The sequence below is a fragment of the Dendroctonus ponderosae genome, unplaced genomic scaffold (assembly GCF_020466585.1).
Source record: "Dendroctonus ponderosae isolate FM_Combo_2020 unplaced genomic scaffold, Dpon_F_20191213v2 Dpon_F_20191213_5, whole genome shotgun sequence".
Lineage (NCBI taxonomy): Eukaryota > Metazoa > Arthropoda > Insecta > Coleoptera > Curculionidae > Dendroctonus > Dendroctonus ponderosae.
The window spans coordinates 5,040,664-5,057,262 of NW_026018715.1; the positions used below are offsets into that span (position 1 = coordinate 5,040,664).

Sequence of the window (16,599 nt, forward strand, 5' to 3'; positions counted from 1 at the left end):
AGCCAGATATAAGCCTATAAAAATGCCGCTTATAAAGGATTTTTTTAAATTACTTTTAAATAACTTTAATAACAATCTAATCAGTTTTTAATATGATAAATTCTATTAACTTAGACTCTTCTCTACCTTAAAATATTGTTTTTGCAACTAATTCTGCATTTTGAGGTTGCCAAGATTCGAACAACTTGTACACAGACATTAGTGTTCATATCTTCAACACTCAGTATGCTACAAACAGAATAAACTTGGTCAGCTTGCAGATTAAGCTAAAAAATATTCTCGTGTAGGTAAAATGAACCATTGTGGCTCTGTGTTAAAAAAATCATCTGTTTAAACTGAGGTTGAAACGACGCTTATTTATTTATCAGTTGATAAGCACTCATAAACACACTTTATGTACAATTACTTTGATATTAAAATGTATTATGTCTTATTTTTTTATTGAAGCATTCAATTTTGCCATTGAAAGAATAGTAATTCTTACGCTATCTTCAACTTTTTAGGAGGATTTTAGCTAAAATCGAGTTCCATGTTGAAATCTGGAAATTAAGCTATATTTTACGAGTTTTTTAGTCGCCCTCATCGTTTTATATATTAGCTTTAACAGATTTAACAGTCAAGCTTAAAAATCTTCACAGTTCAAAGGGGGTACGCTTCTTTAATTTCCGCATTGCTTGATTTGAAAAATATTTCAAAATTAGATTGGGATTTCAACCCAACGCGTTCGAAAACGGCTCCTCTCCACACGTTTCATATGCAAAATTACCATATAGTTTACATTTTGATTTGTACAATTTCTTGATTGTCTATACATATCTTATAGTACAATTCATTTTTTTCGAAAACAGTGAGAGGGTTCCAATTCTGATGTCATATTTGGCCTTTTGGGACGATAATAGCTGAAAGAGCATACTACTTATGTCTTCCAAAAAATATTTTTTTTTAAAACCAACAATGTTTCTATAGAAAACCGAATTCTTTGGCTTAGAGTGGCAATTTATTTTCGAAGTGTGATGAAACATCATACTCGCTTAAATCCTCGCTGGAGGATTAAATTCACACTTGTTGAAAACGATGATACAATATTGCAAACGGAATAAAAGAAGTTTAAAGTTGTATTTGAGTTATCAAAAAGAGAGCAATTTATCCGAAAATGTATAGATGGGGCGCTAATTTTGTCCATCAGTGTAGTTCGAGCTTCCGAATATTTAAATTTTACTTTCCCCAACATTTTCTGGAGTTCAACAAGTTCACCACTTGTATTGACGATTTTTCTTAATAGTTATCTTTTTTTTTAATGCCTTTAAATTCTCTGTTCGTGTTTTACCAACTGTTTTTGAACCTCATCTACGTAGTTCGTTGTCGTTCTTTTCAGCTTATTTAGTCTCGTATCTCTTTAGAAACTTAGATACTTTTTAGAAAAATATTTAAGTATGTTAAGCAACCGTAATTGCAAAACAGTCTTAGCCCACAACACTAAGCACTTTTTCGTTTTGATAAGCTGATTTTCATAAGTTGCACAAACTTATGTGAAATGAAGAGTTTCAAATTGGAACAACAGGAGTCCTTATCAAGATACGCAAAAACACTTTTTTTAAAATAACCTAAGCAAAGGTGTGTACTACTGTTTGCAAAAATATTCCCATAAACTCACAAAGACTTTCAAAGAAAAATTTATGGTAACAATGATTAGATTGAATTTCGTTCGTGTATACCGTTCGTATTTAAGATGAACTGAAATGAGAGACCATTTGTTATTCATTCCATAATGTATTTTTATTACTCCGGAACGGATGCCGAGGGGTAGGTAATATCGATCGGTCGTTAATAGAGCGGAAAATACTGATGGCAAAATATTGACATAACAGATTAACTGGAATTAAGATGATCAATTGCCTAATAGGCTTTCATTTTATTTTCAAGTAGGTTGAGCCGCACAATTATATTTAGTGAAATTTGAGATGTTTTGAAAATGCTAATGCGAATATCATATAAGTAATGGTTTGGCAGAACTGTTGGATGCAATATCAAATTAATACTTTGTAAAGTACAATTTTATATGGAATTTTAACTAATTTAAATTTAAATTAATTGTTTTTTTATTTTTATTTTTAAGTTACACTTACACAATAAAAGTTTTTTAGTTTAATAACGGATATTCTGATGAATTAAATGACGATCTACTCGCAGTGGGTCGAAACTTTGATGTATACGTCTGAATACATTTTGTATTAGTAACCCTTAAATGCCAGACATAAATTATAACGTAGTTATTATTCAATTTGGGCCATGTCCATTAAATAATGCCATATATCTAGTATGTCAAATGTTAAAACACTTTATATAGAAGGTAGAAATGCCTCACTTCTATCTCTGACTTGATTATGTATTTATAAGGCATGTCATGCTTTCAAGGAGGAATGTAAAGAGTATACCTGGACGGTTTATATGATTGAGGCAACTTCAAAATTTGTTTTACTTCTAATATTGTAATAAAAATATGGACTTAAAAATATATATGGGTTTGTTGAGTTGAGGAAAATGGGGACGTTTTTCCTTTTTTTTTATTATTCAATGTAAAACCGACCATTGTGAAAATGGTGTCAAGCACAATTCTTACTAAACTAAAATTGAATCATATCGTACCCTATAAACATATGTTAAGATTATTAGAATATATTTTTTTAAACTTATAATATATTTTTTTTCATTTCCACATAACTGCAATACTGATTCGTTTGAGACAATTTAAATGAATTACACTTATCTTTCAAGTTGCGGAAAACGGTGCTAATTGACTTGCCGATCAAAATATACTATACTATCTACTAAATATGGGTTTTTACGTTATTAACAAAATTCCTCAATAAGTTGACTAATAGAAGAGTAGTCTAGATTAGAAATAGACACCTTTCCGGGTACTTCATTTGGCCCTTTTTCCAAACGACTAGTTTGGAATTGGATGATTCTAATTCTGTTTACACCAATTTATGTATATGTTACAGACCGTATGTGTGTACCTACATCAGATGCGAAAAAAAAGGTGTACATTGTAGGAAAAAAATATAGAACTGAAAATGCAAGAGAACAAACAGAATATAAAATAAATTATAAATTGGTGGTCCGCAACTTTGAAGAATTTCGACTAATTTCAGCTTAACCCGTAATTTTCAGAAACCACTGGATATGTGGTTTTTTTAACCAATGAAATAATGCGGCTGCAGTGAATAAAGGAAAATAATTCATTTGTACAAAGATTCACAGTATTTGAAAAACACATGTTAGCATTAAATAAACCAAATTGAATTGTTTGGGGAACGGAAGTGAGAATTTTTTTAGCCGCATTCTTTTTTAAGATTTCGAAGTATATTTTGCTTTCTTACGCCTATGCTTAAAATATAATTATTTTAAACGCACATGTGCGCAAAAGTAAATGTGACAAATTGAACCTGTCACTGTTATTATATTTTTTAAAGTATGCTTTTTCAATTAATTACGTAGGTTTCTCGACAACTATTGATTATAATCTAAAGTTTACTTTCAATTTCTAAATTATAACTTTGTTACAAGTTCAGTCTCAAAGTGGTTCAAATAGTCTATTTTTCTGTGCTCGCCGATGTTGCCACACACAAAACACGATTTTTTAAATAGCGCAAATTTCATGCCAAATATGCATCTTATACAAACACCATACCGTGAAAGCAGCACTTGAATTTTCAGCACTCATTGTTTCAGTTGTATTTATATGCTTGCAAAAATACGCTTTTGAAAAATATTACAAACGTTAAAATTTGACAATTTCAAAAATGTCATTGACATCAGATTTAAAATATAAAGTTGATGGCTTTTATTTTTGGTTATTCTTATTTATTATAACTTATGATTCGTGTTATGTTTTTCATTCGAATAAAAAATGTTCGATACAAGGGCATAAATCCGTTTTTAGAACTCCTGACGGATTGACATGAGTCGTAGTAGTTTGAAAAACGACACTTTACGCCCTTGTATCGAAAACTACTATTTGTCTTATCCCGTAGAGAGCTGTTTTCGATTTGTTGAATATTTACTTGATTTTTAGATTTCTAATTTATTAGTATATTTCTAATATCACCCGTATTTCTTGTCTGACAGCAACTAACAGAAAGTGAACAAGTTGCTAAACGTCAAATTACTCGTTGTCGAGTCACAGTTGAGATATGTCAGGCTGGTTTATTTATTGGAGTTTATGACATTTATAACATAAAACAATCTTACACACTTTTCGATATGTTTCTTTTCCTTTAAAAGCTTGCAAAAGTTTATTAGAGCAAAACAAATTACAGTCAGATGTAAACATTAATGCCAACTAAACAGTGTCAAATTACTACTTAACTTGTAGTTATAATTTTAACCACTAGGGGGCGTCTGGACTTTTGAACTCGCAAATATTACGGTACAAGATTTGAAAATGTTTCTTCTTAAAAATATGACAAAATGAATTAGGTTATTTGAATAAACTGGATGGAAAATCGTATGATTTACTATTAAAAAATTAAAATGAAAATATATTTGGTATGAATTTATGCCAAGTTGCGTGTTCTCAAGGCGTATTAAGTTTGCATGCTTTAAAATTTCTTTTAAAAGGAAATCTTTAACATCAGATTTTTTTTGGAATCAACAATTTGACAAGCAATTTGAACAAATGTATTTGTTTTGCAGATTCCAAACCGAGAGTGTGCTTAACAGAAGAATGCGTTAGAACCGGTAAGTAAATCCAATGTTTTGCTTAATTCAGAGATTTTCTGTGTTGCGGTCAAAAATCAATCAACGATCCCAAATAATTCTAAATACTTGAGACTTGCGATCTAATTTGTAACAAAAAATTGCTAAAACAAAGTCATAGTTTAAATCTAGTTTTCGTTGCGTTTAATTTTGCCCCAGTCGCATTATTGAGTAGTAAATTAGTATCGGTTATTTGTAGGTGCCCAATTTTTTCTCCACTTACTATTTAGTGTGTGTGATAGATTATGAATTTGTCTATTAATAATTTGCCGACAATTACTAACTGTGAACTATGAAAGTGCTGTTTAATTAATTTATGTGAAGATATTTGTAAAATATTCATATGAAGGAAAAATTTAATTAAAAAAATAGGTAGAGCATAACCAGACATTATTATTGAAAATTTTTTGAAAATATGACAAGTAAATTTTGCAGACACTCATTTTAAAAAATGTTGGATTATTGAAAGGCACAAAAATATTTTATACTGTTTTACCTGCTTTCCCTATTTTCTTTCTGGGGACGATAAAGCTTGAACGGAAATCTATGTTACCGATTTAGAACACTTCGGTTGGCAGATAAAAAGTCGCCAAATTTTTTAAATTCATTTTAAGGCAAGGTTTAGCTAATATTATGGCTCAATTATAGTATGCTTGTTGGATAATTGTGTAAACACATAATGGAAATGTGTTAAATAGATAATAATAGATATGTTTTAACGAAAATGTTAAATTGCATTAAATTTTGTGTAGCTTTGGAACTGGCTCTTTGAGAACTTGATTAGAGCGATGGTTCCGAGAATATTCCACGGCCTTATAGATTCTTCGCTAAATTGAATGCAGGTCTAAGTGAGCACCTAACAAATTAACGAACAGTTTTAGCCAAGTTTTTTGGTTCTCTCTACGCAAAACGCATTATTTTCTAGTTTTTCTTAAAAATACTGACAATTTTCAGAACAGACAGACAGAGATGAAATAAATTTTATTAGAATACTCGCCTCCTTCATCCCATTGTAAAAAGTTTCGAAATTCTTTCCAGCCTCGAATTTGGCAAACAAGAATCAAACAATTTTCTATCAAAAAACGAACGGAATCAGCGAAAGTTTATAATAAATTATTTGGAAAACTCGTCACCTCTATTCCTCTGAAGACTGTAGAGCTTAGCTAAAAATGTGTTTTTTTTAGGTATCTACTGATTTTTTTTGCTTTACCTTCCACTTAAAAGCGCTCTATTTTGTAGCGTTTCACTTAAAAATACTGACGATCTGGAGGTATTTTACACGAATAATGACAAGATGAATGTATAGCTTTGTAGGAATTTTACAAAAACGTTTTTCAGCGTCGAATTTGGGACAAAAACGGAAAAAAATTTCTGCCGTTTTTTCTCGAAAGATTTTCAGATTATTAAGATTTTAGCAAAAACGCAAAAAAACATAATTTTGTGATGATTTTCTTCTTTACTGACCATAATGCGGTCTTTGCAGCAAAAAATGACAAAATTAATTTTTTCCCGAAAATTCGCCTCATTCTTCGGTTTGTAGCGAACTTTATAAAACTCTTTTCAGCTTCGAATTTGGCCCAAAAACCAATTAATTTTATTCACTTCTTTACCGAAAGTAATTAAGATTATCTTGAAAAAAACGGACAGAGCCAAAGTTTCGAAAAAAATTACTTGGAAAATTTGCCACTCTTATCGATCTGAAGATTTTTCAAGTTTCTTTAAAATTTTAGTTTTAGTTTTACTTAAAATACTCACAATCTTCAGGTAATTTCTGTGAAAATTATAAAATACATTTTATTGAAACACGGCTCCTGAACAGCTTGGTACATTTTTTCTGGAACTTTTGCGCCTTCGAATTTTGGATAAAACCATAATAATTTTTCCTGCATTTTTTCGCAAAAATATTTCCCCGAACAGAACAAGTCAAAGGTGTTTATGCGAAAAAGTTAAAAGATGGATTTTACAAGAAAAGTCGTCGTCTTTACAGTTTGGTCTTCTTTATCGTCTTTTTCGAATCCTCGTTTTACCTTTGAATTTGGGACAAAATCGAAGCAAAGTTATCTTGTTTGTTTTTCACAAAATTTAGGTTTCTCAAAAAACGACCAGAGAAAGCAAAAGCATATAACCAATATTTGGAAAACTCGTCATCTTCATCGCTCTGAAATGTTTTAAAGTTTCTTCAAAATCTCCGAATTTTCTCGTTTTAGACCAAATAGTTTCAAGCAATCGTAAGTGCAAAAGGAATATGTTGAGGGCTTTCTTTTGTTAGGAGCTAAAATTTCGCCACTGGCCATGAGTTATAACTCATTCACCAATGGGTTAAAACTCATTAACTCAGAGAGCGGCAACAACTCAAAAGCGCAAGTCAAGACAGTGTTTCCCAGGGCTAACTCAGAATATCGTCTTGCGGCGTTCGTTTTGCACATTTTCGGAATTGTTTTGGTAACATTGAATACGTTGTTTGTTTTCTTCAATTTCAATCATGTTGGGTGGTTTCAAAATTCTTGTACTTATAGAGTTATTTTTGCGAATATACAAAATTGTAAGAAAAGTATGTTGAAGATCTTTTTATAATTAACAGTTTTGTAACTTTTATTTGACTGCGGTTGTTAGCTGTTCATCGTATCGTTATTAAGCAATTTCTTAGTTTTCTGTTGCTTTTCACAAAAATTTCTTAAAGGTGAACTGTAAACATGTATAACTCTGTCTGCTAGTCGTAATGCTATTATCTTTTATACCTTTCAGGCGGATATAATTTATAATTCGAGCGTCTTTCAGCTGTAATAAAGACAAACGCAATAACATTCTAATAACATTTCATCGTCTCGTCTGGAACTAGGTTGAAGATCAGTAATAAAATTTTCCTAACGTAAGATATGCTTCAAGTTTGAACTATTATCGAAACGGAAATTAAGCTGCTCTAACTAGCGTATTTTACGATGAATCGTTGAAAATGACTTTTCATTTTCTCTAAGGGACCGCACTGCCCTGTGGAAACTAAATTTAACTTTGTATTCAGGGTATAATAGACTATTAAGAGGAAACATCGGTTGGTTGTAATTAAGTTTGCGTAGACATTGCCGGCATATACTCGTCAACGTTAACAAGATTGTTTCAACAATCAAGTGGGAACGTGAAAGGACTTTAGTCAGTTACAAAGATACGAACTAAAACTAAATTGTACCGACTGACAATTTGCTTTAAATTGTTCAGAAAATTCTTTCACAAAGTGGCAACTAAATCACATTATAGCACTTCTGGTAAAAAATTATTTTTTTAATGCAGACATGTTGAAATAGTTAATAAAAAAAAATGGAGAACTAGTCACGCACAAGTGTGAGCAACATGCGATGTAGTAAATATTCTGCTATCTGAATAAAATGTGTATTTATTTACACGAATTTGCATCAATATATGTATTATAGAATGCTTAGAGGATTATAGAGGAATTTGTAAAACTTATAGATATGCATAGGCGATAATTCTATTTATATTTTCTTCTAATTAAAGTTATATAAATTTTAAAGGCGGGAAATATTATTTGAATTCCTAGTGTTTCTATTCTATATCTCATTATCTCATTTTGAAATATTTTCAATTTCCACAACGTCTCAGTTTCCAAAAGAAAATGATGGTCCAGTTACAACTGGAGAAAATGTGCTTTGACTGAGCCACATGAAACTATAGGTACAACTACGCTATATGTTTTCCGGTCGCAAAGTGTCAATAGCGCAATTTGAGAGCCAAATAGGGCTCAATTGCCCCAGTTTTAACATGAATATTCATCACTTTCGAACTTTTTGCACAGGAAATTAACTGTCGAGCTGTCATGCCGCGATCGAGAATGGTTCAATCGCCTCCAATCTGCACGTTTTCATTAGTGAGTAATTTTGATTACACAAATCTTGCGAGATTTCGTTTAGATCCAGCCAAAGTTGATTGTAAATTAATTGAAATGACTGATGATACCAGTACACGTAATATTCGTGTAATAATTGGGGTTTTGTGAAAATGTTTCAGTTGGTTTGGATTTTTTTTTTGAAATTGTTAATAAATAAGTTATTTTCCAAATATTTTCTAATTGAAAAATGGCAAAATTTTAAATAGTTAGAAAGATTAAAAATATGCCAGTTCATTGGAGGTACTTGCCATTTGAAAATACAAACTTAAACTGTTGTGCTTAATTTTCCAACTTTTGCATCTTGATTTATTTAGTTTTTAAACTTTTTTTGACAAATTTTCTTTCTTACTATTACTCAAATGTTACTAAGTTTCGAATGAACAGTTTTTAGTGGCTAAGCCACCTACCTTTAAATTTTGTTATTTTAAGTCAAATGAATACAAGTTTTCTCATCAAAGTTGTTGCTTCAGCCATTTAATTTGATAATAGCGGCTTTATAGGGAAAGTATATTTATTTGTCGAGTGTTTTATAACGCGGGCAAAGTGAAGAAAAGAGCCAGAAATTTCAACCATTTTTTTATTGAAAAAGTAGCAATGTTTTAGTTTAACTAAAGCCTATGCTTTTGCTATTATATATTTTTTCTCTGGGAACAGACAGAATTTTAATTTATAAAATAGCTGATAGTTTTACGATTATGTTTGATTTTAAATAAAGGTTTTAAGCATAGCCTCCCTGGGTATGACTTAAAGCTCCCTGATTGTATGACTGTGAAAAAGAGAAAAAAGGGATACATGTACGTATATGCATTTTGCATGTTGCGTTTTGTCAGACTATTTTTCAAATTACTAGAAAAATCTGGAATTATTAAACCACATTTTTTCGATAAGATATGCACGCAACGCGTTCTTACTACAAGTAAATTAATTATATTAGATTACATCTCTCTCAAGACTAGTATAGCAACTTTTCTGTGTGTTTTTTTAAGAAAATATCTCAGTTTTGAACTTCCGTATTATCTACGTGTTTGGTAAGTAGAAGCATTTCTTTCTTGGGGGTGATAGTGCAAGTAATTTAGGATACACTTTGTTAATATACCGTGTTCCGAAAACGCTTAGTTTCCGATCAACAGGGTGATAAAGTTTTAATAAAAAAAATGTTACTTATTAATATTGCGGAAACTGCTGGGAATATTTAAACCAAATTTTACAGGCTTAGGCTCTAAACAACAATACATGTTTTGTGATGAAAATTTTTGTTTCTAGCTTTTCCAGTGGCGTGGGCGCAAGCACGACTGTAGATAATTTTAAATAAAAAAATGTTTTTCCACTGATTTTTTAAGCAATAAACCTGATGATTCAAATTCCTGTTTAACTTGGAATGGACAAGGTCTCATTACTTTTTTTTACCAGGTCCCATTTTGGACTAAATAAATCAAAATCGATTTATTGCATAACTTAATCGGGTTGCAATTAAGTAGGGTTTAATATAAAAAATTGTGCTCTTACATTGTGTCAATTTTATTACAAAAATAACTCAAAAAGAAGTTAGTCAGACATTCGAAATGACAGCGATTATTAATTTTTTTCAATCAGTGACCATAACTAGTGCAAAGCCAACACTTTAAATAAAAACCCGATTACGCTGGGCAATAAATCAATATTAATTTTTTCACTCAAAAATGGTGCGTTGTAGAAAAAAAGTTAAGAGACCTTTTCTCTTCCAAATTGAACAGAAATTTGAATCATCAGGTTTATTGCTTAAAAAATCAGTGGCGTAACATTTGTTTATTTTAAATTATCTACAGACGTGCCTCTGCTCACGCTACTGGCGAAGCTAAAAACAAAATTTGTATCACAAAACATGTATTCCTGTTAAGTACCTAAGTCTATAAAATGTCACTAAATATTCCATGGGGTTTCCACAAGATTAAAAAATATCATTTTACACGCTGAGATAGAATTCTAAGAGTTTTCGGTATATGGTCTATGAAAGAAATTTATCCAAAATTACGTGGACCTCGTATCACATCCTACAAGGAATGCATCTACTTACCGAACACCCTGTATGAATATATAGAGAAAATAATCTCTTTAAAAGCCTTTAGACAAACTATCAAAATTGGATGATGTTAAATAATTATTTTTTATATTAATTATAACATTTTACAGATTTACTTGAGGATAAAAAGTATTCAGACTGTACGACAAACTTAACAGTGTTTGTTCTTTTGGGTCCATATTAGCTACTTTCTTACTAACTTATAAATTCGTCTGCAAGTAAGAATATAAGGAAATTCTTTTATTTCCAGCTTCTTCGTTACTATCAGCAATGGATCACATGGCAGATCCGTGCATAGATTTTTTCCAATATGCATGCGGAACATGGAACCGGAAGCACGTCATTCCTGAAGACCGAAGTTCGATCAGTACTTTTGAAGTTATGGCCGATCAGCTGCAAGTTATTCTTAAAGGTAAAAAAGCTGCAAAATGTTGAGCAATTATCTTTTATTGCTATTTATCCGTTCCCAGCCTTCATAAAAACGAGACTTAAATATTAATAAATCAACGACTTTTAACTACACATGCAGCTATTTAGTTTTCTACCCATATTGGATATACATAATTATGTATTTCGGAACGCCGTTTGTTTCAACTGATTTTGGCTAAAACTGGTGACATTACAAATTTAAGCGAAGCAGTATTTTTCGAAATGTTTGATTGTCGTTTTTATGTGTAAATTATAAATGAAATGGTGCATTATTCTGGACAACAAATTTGCTAACTTTGCTTTTTATTATTTCTTATTACTTTATATATTACATTATATACAAGAAAAGATGGTATTTATATATTTGGACATAAATATTTTTCACTTTCAATTGCTAAGAACCATTACGATTCCTGGAAATACTTTTGGAATTATATTTTCGTTACTCATAATGTTTGAAACATGAAACATGACTATAAAATATAAAATAAACCAAAATAAATGTCACTTATTTATTCACTCAAAAAATAAACATATTACTTTCAAATTTCAATTTGTTAGGAGTTTCAAAGTTGTGAGGACGCTAAAATATGACAAGAAGCACCTACATGAAGATTCTTACGAATTAAAGCAAATACCTTGAAGTGTCTTTTATTACATAACTTCAAATCAAAGCTGGTATTTTAAATTTTAAAGAAGTTGAGTAAAGTTATGATTTCCCAAATGATGGCTATAAAAAATGAATTTTTTCGAAAAAAATTTCCAGCAGAATAATGCTCACCTATCGACATTTTTAGCAATAAGTGATTTCTTTGGGTGCAATTTTTAGAAATTTAACTAGCAACTTTTCACATACCAAGAAATTTCGGACAATTTTTTGAATATGTTTCAGTTACTTGAAAAAACGTATAAAGGAAAAAACTGTGTAAAGGCTTCGTATTCATATATTATCTTGCTTTACTAACTCTGAAAAATTCAAGTTTACTACCACTCAAAATTTCATAAATATTACAGCCCTTAAATTCTTAGCATTTGTCTCGAATTTTGATTCAAAACTTACCTGGAAATCGTTATTAGATGTAGTAGTAGTATTTAGTGGTTTACTCATAAAACTTAAAAGCATATCACAAAATTGCAAGTTTGAACCGACAAACGTTATGATAAAAGCTAAAGTAAACTATTTTCCGGCAATAGTTTATGAGCAATTATGCTTCACTATTTGCATTTCAATGAAAATAATAAATTTTTAAGAACAGTGTTCTTACATTTTATAGATTGAATTAAATTTAATCAGTATTATCTAAAAATCTTAGAGTTTTCAAAGTATTTGATTATTTATGTAATTAAGACGATTTATTTAATTGCCTAATACAAACGTGTATGATAATCAAGGAATCGAAAATCATAATATACAAAGAATTTAAAATTCTTTATTTATAGAAAAAGCTGTCGAAGCTTAGTGGAAAAGTACAATTAAAAAAACCAATGTATGTAGACTGTAAAACTAATTGCTAAAAAGTGTGATTTAAAACATTACAAAAATCGTGTTTTATGCATATTTATACTATAAACTCAAGAAAAGCCTGTATTCAAGAAAGAACGTTTATTAAAAGCAGACAGTTAAACTTATATGCTAAAACGCTGGGAATGGTGATTTACCATCCGTTATTTATTATAATGCGATATTTATTTTCTTGCTGGTAAAAAGTATGTGGCTGAAAGGTTTACGATTTGATAAGGATTCGGCAAAACTCTACCACATATCTCAAGGGAACACTGAGTTCTGATTGCCTTCGCATATTTCTATTGGTCGTATTTCTTGGACGTTTCTTGCGAATTTCTTATATGATTTCAGATTGATTTCTCGAGAGACCCACACCCGAATAATTATTTTATTTATGTTTCGTTCAAGTTGATGTATTAAGTCTGTTCTTTCAGGGAGTTGAAACGTTCTAAATTTTCAATTTAGAATGTTCAGTTAAGAGATTTATAAATTAATATAAAAAATTCGTTTTGAGCCAATTTGGTTAACTATAAGTGTTCAGATCGATTTCTCATAAGACCGACACCAGAATAATAATTTTTTTATCTTTCGTTCAAGTTATTGTATGTACTAAGTCTATTTTTTACGTATTTGAAACTGTTCTTCAATTTAGAATGTTCAGTCGAAAATATTTAAAATACAAGATTGAGTTGATATTAATATTTTATTACTAAGGAAATTTGTTAAGGGCTAGTTAAAAATTAACCGAATTATCGTTTTCAAGTTTCAATTTCGTGTAAATTTTCTATTTATTAAGTTTTCAAACTAATTTTGCGGCTCGGTTATTTGTGAAATACGAAATAATGTGTGTTAGTTATGTTGAATTATAGCTGCGAAGAATAGTACAACAGCAATAATGTTGAACTATTAGAATATAAATAAAATATTTAAAATGTTTGCACTTTTTTCACCAGCAAGCAATTTTCAACCAGACCATTATTATTTGGCGGTCCGAAAATGCTACAAACTGCATTGTATAGATAAATGTTTCAAATCATTTCAACGGTTTCAATAAAATTTTAAGTTAAAGGCAAGAAACAAATGTATAACTCAAATACATCAGAAATTGTGAAACTATAGAAAGTTTTATTCTATGGAACTTTATTATTATTTCGCAAATATTCAAAGTGTGGATATTATTTAAGTCTATAAGTCAAACGGTTTATAATTTTCAGTTTATATATGTATATATATTTATAAAAGTATGAAAGCATTCTCGAAATTAATTTTAATACTTGATATTTTTTGAATTTTAAATCTAATGTCTTGTGATCTCCACCAATTACTGATTCCAAGTTCTTCAAAAAATGATAACTTTAACCGATTTTGGTAGTGTAGACTGCCGAATGTAAGCAATTCAAAAAAAGCTCTTAACTCTAGTTTTGTCTATTTAATGCTCAATTTAACAACAATTCTATTTTAGTTGCCGATTTGACGCAATGAAATTTGCGATTTGATATTTGATTTGAAAGCAATGAACAGTTTAGTAAAATTTACTTTAATTTGAGAGATGGTTTAACCGTATAATTATTACAGCGTTTTCAGTTTCGATTCAGGTGAAATACATAGAAATTACTGTTTTGTATAGATTTAATATTACTTAAGATTAAATATTCTTACATTCTCAAACAAATCAGAGTCAAAAGGTAAATTATTCAAAACATACACTAAAACCTGCCAAGTAAGTAATTTTAACAAAATCCAGAGGTTTATAGTTTCCAGTTTTAACTGAGATTAGCTGGTAAATCCACGTTTGACTAGGTATAACTAAAATTGATTGAATCGGTTTTCACCTAGGCATTGAGTTTAATTAAAATATACTTGTTTCGAGCTACAAAGATCCCTCTAGCTTACTTTAGGTGTTGCTGATTACTGATTATTATTTACGTGGGTTTACCTTATATTATCAACAAGAAGTTTCCATTTGTCCCTTTTTTCAGTTGAATTTACATTTTTATGGAACATGGCGTTGTTTAATGATGATAATTATATCTGATCTATATTTTTTCTGAGCGCACATAAAAAAAAATAATTATCTACCTGGGACTACACGAGTTGAAGATTTAAAAAATTATTTATAGCATTGCTTTTTTAAGTTCGTGCGATGAGTTGATCAACTTTTCAGTTCTAAAGTTCTATTCTCCAACTCTCCAGCAAGGCAATTATAATGCATCCAGTCTTTACATATATTGATGACGCAGAGTTAAAGCTTCAGCTCCATAAGCATCAGTAGTTTCAATTAAATTTCCTGCTCTAGTTGAGATTAGTTAAAATTTCGTCTCCGAATTTTTAACTAATAAGAAACTCAAACGTACTTTTAACACTAAAGTGGATGATTCAAATAGAAATATTCTCGTACAGTTCGACTGGGGCCAACGTACCAGGCAAAATTTAAGAAAACAGATTGGTGATATGCAGATATTCTGCACTTCAGATGTAAAACATTCGTTAGTTATTTCATTTTCCACAAATCAATACAATATGTAACTCATTTTTGGTCACTGGATGCGCACTAAGCTATTTTGACTTGTGTTTTTCTTGCTTTAATGTTCTCTATGAAATGTTGTTTTATTATATTTACTTATAATTGACAATATAATTATTTCATAAACATTTTTTGCCTAAGATCTAACTTTTCACTTCTATTTTATAGACTGAAATACATTTTGCTTCTACAGCTTGGGTGAGAGTTGACTAATTCTCGAAGCTGAGGTTGTAAAGAAACTCAGGAAGAAAAGTTTGAAATCACATTCTCTTATATATATATATTTCTGACTATAGAAAAGATGTGTACCAAAACACACCGGGCACCTAGACAATGCATCTCGCGTTTTAAAATACATTGGAAACATTTTTTAAATGGAATTACATGGATTTGATTCCAATTATAAAAACTTCGAATTCTGTGGAGTGGAAATTAGTTCAAACTTATAACATGCCTAAATCCGATCTTTTCCAACAAACTGTTCATTATTGTACAAATCATCATCAAATAGAATTTCATGAATTCTCTGGAGCATAATGTGTAAGAACAAATTAAGCTATTCATGACCATTCAAAGTTCCCTCGATATAATTGCAACTCACGATAAAATCGCCCATAATTCCTTTCTTTGACTGACTAAAAGTCCTGGGCAAATTGGGGTTCTTTGTAGCATTTTAAGGAAAATCGTTCCTGTTGAGGCAGTATTTCCATAAAACGTCGCTTTAAAAGAAAATCGAATACGGGAAAATATTCTGTTTGCTAATGAGACCAACTGGGTAACATTATTTTTGCTAAAGTCAAAAAGGGTAACAGAAAATTTTCTTTTGTCAACTATTTGTATGGTCTAATATTAATAAACACAAATAATTTGCCTATATTGATGGTTGATCTATAAATAAATAGCTATTGGCTTGCCAAAACTTTTCACAAACGATAGAAAATATTCGTATTCGCCCATATTCTTTTCATGTTTCGTTGTAAATAGCTCAAATATACGTAATTTTCTTACTGGTAAAAACATTCATGCTTCCACCCAAACAAAATAAATTTATTGCAAGTAAAAATCATACTTGTATTCATGAACCTGTAGTTAACATAAGTGTCAAAGTCTTTTTATCATTAGTGGCAAATTTAATTACTTTATGTGTAAATTAAAAACCATCGATATTAAATGAAATCCAAGCTTATTACGAAATTAATTATCAGTATTTCTTCTCGACTCTTCAACTTTAATTAGTAAGTAGTGAAAATTTTGTTTAGAATTAGGTTTAACTCTTCTATGTTCGAATGCATACATGTTTCCGATTTCCCATTTTTGCTCGAGTTATCCTGACAGGAAATGTCCGCTTATCAAGGAAGACTAAGTAAGTAAGTAATCGGCATATCCATTGCACAGTAATAATTTTCTACTTGTACGTATTT

The 16,599-nt window shown here is 30.2% G+C and overlaps 1 protein-coding gene across 1 annotated transcript in view; it reads left to right on the plus strand.

The window, feature by feature from the left end:
- Positions 1-16,599, plus strand: part of LOC109541306 (neprilysin-1) — a 49,962-nt gene that overhangs the window by 13,735 nt on the left and 19,628 nt on the right. The window contains exons 4-5 of the mRNA XM_019910127.2: positions 4,699-4,743; positions 10,972-11,133. Of these exons, the coding sequence (XP_019765686.1) occupies positions 4,699-4,743; positions 10,972-11,133 (207 nt within the window). The remainder of the gene's footprint in view (positions 1-4,698; positions 4,744-10,971; positions 11,134-16,599) is intronic.